The sequence below is a fragment of the Poecilia mexicana genome, unplaced genomic scaffold, assembly GCF_051168715.1.
Source record: "Poecilia mexicana isolate PSO_F unplaced genomic scaffold, ASM5116871v1 scaffold_9, whole genome shotgun sequence".
Lineage (NCBI taxonomy): Eukaryota > Metazoa > Chordata > Actinopteri > Cyprinodontiformes > Poeciliidae > Poecilia > Poecilia mexicana.
In genome coordinates, this window is record NW_028263378.1 from 16,013,186 (window position 1) to 16,022,061 (window position 8,876).

At 41.5% G+C, this 8,876-nt stretch overlaps 1 protein-coding gene across 2 annotated transcripts; it reads left to right on the top strand.

The window, feature by feature from the left end:
• Positions 1–440: 440 nt before the first annotated feature.
• LOC106929649 (eosinophil peroxidase-like) lies at positions 441–7,991 on the top strand. 2 transcript variants are annotated; one of them, XM_088008855.1, is made up of 15 exons: positions 441–556; positions 702–767; positions 921–1,008; positions 1,113–1,288; positions 1,367–1,499; positions 1,786–1,915; positions 2,367–2,573; positions 2,665–3,025; positions 3,154–3,314; positions 3,531–3,789; positions 3,873–4,043; positions 6,267–6,504; positions 6,613–6,812; positions 6,914–6,955; positions 7,074–7,991. In XM_088008855.1, exons 2-15 carry the CDS (start codon positions 704–706, stop codon positions 7,520–7,522), a joined length of 2,679 nt encoding a protein of 892 aa, XP_087864981.1. In that variant the 5' UTR covers positions 441–556; positions 702–703; the 3' UTR covers positions 7,523–7,991. The 2 variants fall into 2 exon arrangements, with proteins under 2 accessions (XP_087864981.1, XP_087864980.1); XM_088008854.1 differs by having other exon boundaries at positions 443–556; positions 6,914–6,964.
• Positions 7,992–8,876: the final 885 nt, after the last annotated feature.

Below are 8,876 nucleotides of genomic sequence, written 5' to 3' on the forward strand. Positions count from 1 at the left end.
TATTTAAACGTTTTTCTTTGCTCGGAGACATAAAACAGAGAGAAGAAGACATTCAAAGTGTCGGCCTGTTTTTCTTTTCTTTTTTTTTTTAAGTTTCTGTCCAGTATAAAAGTCTTAATCCATAAATAGGAGGCAAGTCATTCCCTAAGAAAACAAACAAGCATCTAAAAGACATCTCGTTGTGTTGCATTCCAGAAGCGATCAGTCGCGTCACTTCTTATCTGAATAATCGCGACATTTTTCACTGTGTCATTCTACTATGTCTGCATGGTTTGTGTGTGTGTCTGTGTGTGTGTGTGTGCGTGTGTGTGTGTGTGTGTGTGTGTGTGTGTGCGTGCGTGTGCATACGTGTGTGTTTGTGAGTTTTTAGCAATGAACTTTTTCAATAAGGATACAGAGGAGGAACTAGAAAACAATGTATTCCCGAAATCAGATGCAATGGAATGAAGAAATTCTTGACTTTACCTCATGAAACCCCAATCTCACCTCAGCAGCAGCAGTCGGTATCTAACGACTAGATGCTGAGAAACCTTAACCTGCACTTTCTCTCACACAGGTATCTTTCATATATATTTTTATTTTAAAGTGCAAATTATTTTCTTTTGGATAATTGAAAATGTTGATTGCGTTAATAATAAACAAAAAAATCTAATGGATTAATATGTTAAACATGTTACAGAAAGTATTTATCTATTTTTCAGAAATGCATCGGTTTCTGTGCTTGCTGGCAGTGGGTCTCACCCTTTGCTTGCACTTTCAGGCTGCAGGTAAGTCGATTTTAAATGCCGCATCTAGTCATGTTTAATGTTAATTTTGTAAATATCCCGCTTTTTGTGACATGATCACACTATTACTATTGTATGCTCTCATCATTATCGAAACTGGATTAGTGAATTAATATACTTATAATATATTTTCAGAACCTCGTTTGAGTAAAAGATTCATAGAAAAATGTGCAAACCAAGCCAAAGCCAACGTGGATGAAGCCTACACATACTCCCGCCGAGAGTGAGTGCAAAGGCCCGATGCTGTTCTTTCGACAAACAGCAGGTCACTACGCTGAACATTTTCCATATGAGGATATTAATCAGTTTGAACTATGCGTCACACAGGAGCGTTGACAGGGTCAAGAGAAACTCAGCAAGTTTTGCAGCTATCAGGAATCTGGGGTATCAGCCAAACGGAAAATCCAGACAGGCGGTGCGCGCTGCAGACTACATGGTCAACACTCTGGACGTGATTAACCGCTACCTGTCCAAACGTCACAGACGCTCCATCAACGCCACAGGTATTCAGATTTACCCCTTTCCGGTTGACTCGTTTGTTTCATAAATCATAGCAATTATTTTTCTGTGATTTAAATTAGATCTGATCTCTACTGAGGATCTGGAAGTGATCGCCAGGCTGACAGGCTGTGCTGCACAACTCGAAAATATTTCTTGTGAAAGTGTTCCCAATCTGAACAAGTTTCGTACTGCAAACAGCGTCTGCAACAACATGTGAGGCAACTACTACTTACTGACTTACATGTTCTAACCCAACATAAAAAATATCTGAGAGAGCTTTGGTTACAAGAAGTTCATGGGGGTAGGCCTATAACAAAAAAGAGTGTGTTTTTTTTTTTTTTAAATCTCCCCATTTGTCCTAAGTGAGGATTGTTTTGCATTTGCATGACAGATTTGGGGTCAAACATGTAGAATCCTCTCTGGCTTTTGTTGGAACCCACTGCAAATACAAAGACACTTCACAGCTGAACATGTGTTATTATTTATTTATTTTTCATAGTGAAAACCCTCGCTGGGGTGCCTCCAACATCCCGTTCCTCCGCTGGCTGCCTGCTGAGTATGAAGATGGCATCAGTACTCCTAAAGGCTGGACTCATGACTTGAGAGTCAACAATCACCTTCTTCCCTTGGTAAGCACATAGAGTATATCTTCTTCTCCCCTTTATGACATCCAGACAGGGTCGCAACTACATATTATTCATGTGGATGCGAACACATAAATCCCCCCCCCGCCCACCCAAGGAAGGTACGTGAAGGCGAAGGAGCACACGCGCTACATTTCTCAGGTGGATGCGTAGAAAACATACGCTCACTCTAACCCCCTCCCCTGCCCACCCCCGACACGAAGGTACGTGAAGGTAAAACTCGCCAGATTTACCCCGTTATGGGCGTGAGGTGAAGGAGCGTAAGGGCGCTCAAGTGTATGCGAAAACATCATCGGCGCGCCGCCCCCTCCAGACGGGGTTTTGACGCCCCCTCTGGTGCAGTGCTCCAATGCGTTGCATGCGCTGCATGCCTACTTTTTGCGCCACTGCATCCAGATGACAACACTTGTTATCTTTGTCTCCATTTCTCCCTCAGGTGAGAGATGTGTCCAATCGTATCTTGGCAACAGCTAACTCTGATGTGGAGACTGACCCCCTCTACACCCACCTGGTGACAATCTTTGGCCAGTGGACTGACCATGACATCACTTTCACCCCTCACTCTCCCTCCATCAGGTCATTTAATGATGGCATTGATTGTGAAAAGACCTGCGGCAACACAGAGCCATGCTTCCCCATAGAGGTCTGTGTTAAAACGTTAAAGCATTACATTAACAAAAGCTAAAAACACATTTGAAGCATTGAAGTCTAACAGTTTCCTGCCCTCTAAACAGTTTCCCTCAGGTGATCCTCGCATTCGGGATGACTCTGAAGAGTGCATGCCATTCTCCCGCTCCGCGCCAGCTTGTGGTTCTGGTAACACCGGACACATCTTTGGATCACCCACTGTCCGGCAGCAGATGAACACTCTGACGGCCTTCATCGATGTGGGTCAGGTCTATGGTTCTGATGACAGCAAAGCTCGCAGTCTCCGAAACCTCACTACTGATCAGGGATTGTTGAGGGTGAATAAAGACTTTAAAGACAACGGCCGTGACCTCCTGCCATTCACCACCATGGGGGCCAACATGTGTGCCACAAGGAAAAAAATGACCAAAGATGACAGTGCTGAGGAAGTGCTGTGCTTCTTTGCTGGTGAGTCTCTGTAAAGGCAACTTATTTCCATCTGTAATAAGAAAGCATGTTTCATGACTTGTTTGGTCTGGAAGTTTTTGTCATTAGGTCATTTAATGTGACAGTAATGCTTTAATGTGACTTTTTAGGTGACGATCGTTCCAATGAAAACATCGCACTGGCTTCTTTGCACACTCTGATGATGAGAGAGCACAATCGCTTGGCCCGTGCCCTTGCTCAGCTCAACCCAGGGTGGGACGGAGAGAAGCTCTATCAGGAAGCCCGCAAGATTTTGGGAGGACGCATGCAGGTAAAAGGCAGGAAGAGGAGAACAACTTGAAAAACAAAGTTTAAAATTACATAAAACTATGCAAAAAAGAATAGAAAAAAGACAGATATGTGTGATTTTGTGCCCTTGTTTTGTCTCAAAACGTAATACGTCCCCAATGAAATGAAGATATCAAGGGCCTTACAGCTATTGAGTTGAATATCTTTGAATTGAATATTTCTCTCTTTTCCATCAAAGGTTATAACTTACAGGGACTACCTCCTTCACATTGTTGGACCTGAGGCCATTTCAAAGCAGTTGTCCACATATCCTGGCTATAATAGAAACATTGATCCCAGCATTGCCAACGTGTTCGCCACAGCCGCCTACCGATTCGCTCATCTGATGGTTCAGCCCTTCATTTTCCGTCTTGATGAGAATTACCAGGATCATCCGGCTTATCCCACCAAGGTGATTCACGAAACCATGTTTGCTCCCTGGAGGATCGTCTTTGAAGGTACAAACCCAAACTCTTAATTTCTCCCAAAGGAATCAGATGAACTTGAAGACCACATCCAAATGTTTCTATTGTCTCTTCAGGTGGATTGGACCCGATCTTGAGAGGGTTGATTGGTCGTCAGGCCAAGCTGAACACTCAGGACCACATGTTGACTGATGAGCTGAGAGACAGACTGTTTAAATTCTCTGTAAAGCTGGCTCTGGATCTGGGATCTCTTAACATGCAGAGAGGAAGAGACCATGGACTCCCTGGTATTTATTAAATGTTGATATTTATTTTTGTAATTCCTTCCTCCTACACACCAGACATTAATAGTTTCTACAGGTCATACATCATCTTAGACCAGTGGTTCTTAACCTTTTTTGAGGTACCGAACCCACCAGATTCATATGTGCATTCACTGAACCCTTCTTTCGTGATAAGTAAAATTATTTTTTTTTTTCCAAATTCAAGACATTTGGGTCACTTTAAGAAGATCATCAAGTCTTCTTAAAAAGTAGAGTCTCTGAGAACAGTTCTTCAAAATATAGTCGGTGTTTTCAGCAAAGTTGAGCTGACTGTGCAGGAACGATCCAAGGTATTTAAAATTTGCCACAGTTTCAACAGGTTGGCCATCGAGAGAAACTAATTAAATGACCTGAACAAGGTCATTTAATTAGCTCTACATTACAGACTACAGACCAGTGGTGGGAAGTAACGAAGTACAAGTACTTCGTTACTGTACTTAAGTACAATTTTCGTGTATCTGTACTTTACTTAAGTAGATTTAATAATGGGTACTTTCTACTTTTACTCCACTACATTTTACAGTAAGTATCTGTACTTTCTACTTCACTACATTTCTACAAAAGTGTCGCGTTACTCGTTACATCCAAGTCGCACTGCTCTCTTTTTGTCCGTTAAAATGTGACGTTCAGGGACTTAAGGTGGCGCCGTAAAATCCAAGCAATAACGTGACTTAGTGTCTGTTGTCACCCATCGCCTCCCCCTTTACTTGCGCACGGAGCTCCAAGACATGCGCAGTGGTTTCCTCTGAGCGGGAGAAGATGTCTGTCTAATCGTCAGTAATATAATAGCTCTATACCATAAGATATGGCGACATGTAAAATCAGCAGCGCTTCGCTTTCACAGACGGTGGGGACTTCTACAACTTTTAGCGTCACTTGGAAGGAAAGCTTAACGAAAGGTAAGATCTGTGGACGTGATGCTAGCAAAGCTAGCTGTACTGAGACATATGTTGCATCTGTGATGAAAAACAGTTGTCACTCATGCGCTGAATTATTGTGTGGAGGTGTTGACTGAGGTGTCGCAAGTACGGGACAACACTGTGACCAAAGTGCAATATAGTGATATGACATTCAGGAACGATCCGATTCATCTGGACAGATCTTTACTGATTAAATTTATTTCAGCTCTAAGTATTTAATATCTAGGTGTTTTATGGGAATTTGGATCTTTCAGATCAATTTGAGAAGGAATTTTGATCGGTAAAACTTTTTTTTTTTGTGTCACATAGCGCAGGGTGCTGGTCTTGACTTGGTCTTGGGTAGGTGGTCTTGACTGCAACACTCTTACTGGCTCCTGCAACACTCTTACTGGCTCCTCGGTTGCATGTCCTCCCCCACCCACCTTCTTTCCATCCCCTTTCTGTTGAATTATTTTAAAAATAAATGCCACTAGTGCCAAAAAAAAAGTCAAGTTCATGCTATGTTGGGACAGGAGACAAGATGTTTCCATCCCTGAAAATATGATGCATAGAATCACATATCTAAGTCTAAACTATGTTGTAAACATAATAAAAACATGCTTTATCTGTGGCATTGTTCATTAAAATGGCACATTTCTAATGTATTAAAATTAAATATGATCGGTTCACTTAATGATATTGCATTAGGGATTAGATAATGCATTCAGCAAGTACTTTTACTTTTAATACTTAAGTATTTTTAAAAGCCAGTACTTTTTTACTTTTACTTGAGTACATTTTTATCTGTGTATTTGTACTTTTACTTAAGTAAATTTTTTGAGTACTTTCTCCACCACTGCTACAGACTTTGTGCTATTCTGATTTAGTAATGCAATTATATTAGTTGTGTTACCACTCCCACGCCACTAGAGGCAGTAGCAAGCCCGAAAAGATGCAACTAAGGAGCAGATTTAGAAGTACACCGAAAGCTTCAGAATTTGGTAAAAACTGTGAGCTTTGCTGAAGTAATTAAAGACACAAGTTCAAATCCATGCTGAGAGTGAAACTCCTTCAATCAGGGCTCCTCCGCAGCTCTGATTGGCTAAGCAATGTAACATGATCCTCTGCAGCAAGTGATGGCAAAACGGGGCGTCATCACGACTTTACACAAGTGTGTCTTTACCTCCGCGACAGAGGCTCCGCCGAACCCCTGAGACCTTAGAAACCCTGGGGTTCGGTCGAACCCAGGTTAAGAACCATTGTCTTAGACTGTCTGTCCTTGGTTTAGGCTACAACAAATGGCGAGAGTTCTGTGGCCTGTCACAGCCACGGACTCTAAGTGAGTTGGCTGAGGTTCTCAACAACACTGACTTGGCCCAAGGACTGCTGGATCTTTACGGTACACCTGACAACATCGATCCATGGCTGGCAGGAGTGGCTGAGCCATTTGTCAGTGGAGGAAGAGTGGGACCTCTGTTTGCCTGTCTGATTGCTACTCAGTTCCAGAACATCCGTGAGGGAGACAGGTGAGAAGACAGACAATTACAAATCTACTGATGAACTATCTAAGCATTAATGTGGTGTTTGTGTTTTTACCTCTGGAGATGTTAAACTTGTACACTGTTTTGTTTTAGGTTTTGGTGGGAGAATGAAGGTGTATTCACTGCGGCTCAGAGGCTGGCAATTAGGGGCACATCTCTTGCCAGAATAATCTGTGACAACACTGGGATCACTGAAGTTCCTGAGAAACCATTCCAGTACCGACCTCGAGGTTCTGGATACACCCAGTGTGACGACATCCCTGCATTTGACCTCAGTCCATGGAAGGAGGGTGGTATGTTCACATTTTAATATTCTTACAAGTATTGCTGCTGTTTGCATTTGTGCAGTTTCTGAAGTTATAGTAAGTACATTGATTTGATATATTTTCTCCAGCTCAAAGTCCAGATAGTCAACAAGGGGCTCAAGGTCCATCAGGTGCACCAGGTAAATTTTCCACTTCATTATATGATCATCATTATTACTGACGGTATATTGTCTTGAAAGCCCATAGATGATCTTGATTATAATGTTACTCATGTATTTGTACTTAAAGGACCCGCAGGACCGCCTGGTCCGCCAGGACCCCCAGGACCCCCTGGACCTCCCGGACCTTCTGGTGCAGCAGAGCATGTCGCCTTCTCTGTGCGCCTTGGTAACAACTTCCCCAAAGCTGGTACCCCCATCGCCTTCCATGATGTCATCTACAACGGACAGAACAGCTATGACCCCAAGACCGGCTTTTTCACCTGTGAGCACCCAGGTGTCTATGAGTTTGAGTTCCACTGCATCATTTACCAAAACGAAGCCAGTGTGGATCTGCTTCATAACGGAAAGCTGATCCTGCACTCATTCACCACCCGCCAGAGCGGCTACATCACAGCCAGTGGCAGCACCTTCATCAAGCTTGCAAAGGGAGACAGGGTGTGGCTGATTGCTAACCATGGCGGCAACGGACTGACCAGTGACAGCTTCTTCTCTGGCCATCTGCTGTTCACTGAATAGGAGGGTACTAAAGTACTTATTTAGTTTGCACTGTCTGTTTAAAGCAATTTAAATGAAGGAGTAAAAGCATGATTCAAACAGAGGCAATAAAATAAATTCATTTTTGTGAATGAATAAGAAATGTGTAGCTTAAGATGAAATGGGTACTGTATTTACTTTGCATATCCTTTTCTTTTGGGAAAAAAAAAATCACCAAAATATTTTTTTGCATATTTTTTGGTGTTCTATGTTCATGTTAAATGAAGGAGTAAACAAAGTGGACTGATATTGTAAAGTAAAGAACCTGAAGAATGTATTCAAATCGGTTTTATTTAACCACACAGATAAATGTAATTTCTGGTATGTTTTAATTTGCTTGAGTTTCATTCCTATGAAAACTTTTGCCAATGCCTGGGTCATTCTTGTGCTTGACCTGAATTTGTGATTAATAATGTTGGTTCTAATAAATCATGATATTTTTGCATCAATACATCCACTCTATACGTGTGTGTTTCTTTAAGGCCAGTGAGGGTGGGGGCTGGGGAGGCAGTTGGTGCCTTTATCCAGCAGTCACTGGATTAAAGATGAGGTACACGCTGATTGTCACAAGTCCATCACACCCTTTGGAAAATTTAGAGAGCTTATTGGATTAAACCAACATTCATATTTGTGGACTGTGCCATTAGTCCAGGTTACCTGGTGAGAATCTACATAAGCATTGGGAGAGCAAGCAAAATCAACCCAATAAATAACGTCTTTCTGAGTGACCTTTTGGACTGTGCAGAATGTATTTTCATGTTGCTTGCAATCTAAGGAGTCCCAACACACAGTCTGACCAGTAGATGGAGCCAAAGTACAAGTCTGTCAACAAAGGGAAGCAAAGAGCAACAGGGTCAGTTCCAAAATATTGCATTATTATTTAGGACATACAATTTATTCCTGGAATTTTTAAACTTATTATAGAAAAGGGAATAATTAATAATAATAATAATATTAAGGTTAGGTAATAATAATACCTTTAATGTTTAGTTTTAAACACAGCACATAACTGTGATGGATTTCAGACTGAAATATTTGTCTTGCTGGGCTCAGATAAAGAGAGTTGATGTGAAGAGCAAGAATTAGAAATACATTTAGTATATCTTGATTTAACTATTTTATTATTATTATTTGGTGAAAACAATCTGCTGCTACCAGTTTATATTGATGTTACTTGTTCTTTAGTAATAGTTTACTCTGGATTGAGCAGTTTTATTTGTCAAGTTATAAATTATAAAGTTTCCTTTGAATACAATTTATCCTTTTACACTCTCTTATAGTTGGTGTATTACAAATGAACATCCTGGATAGTTCAGAAACTAATACTTTGCTTTCA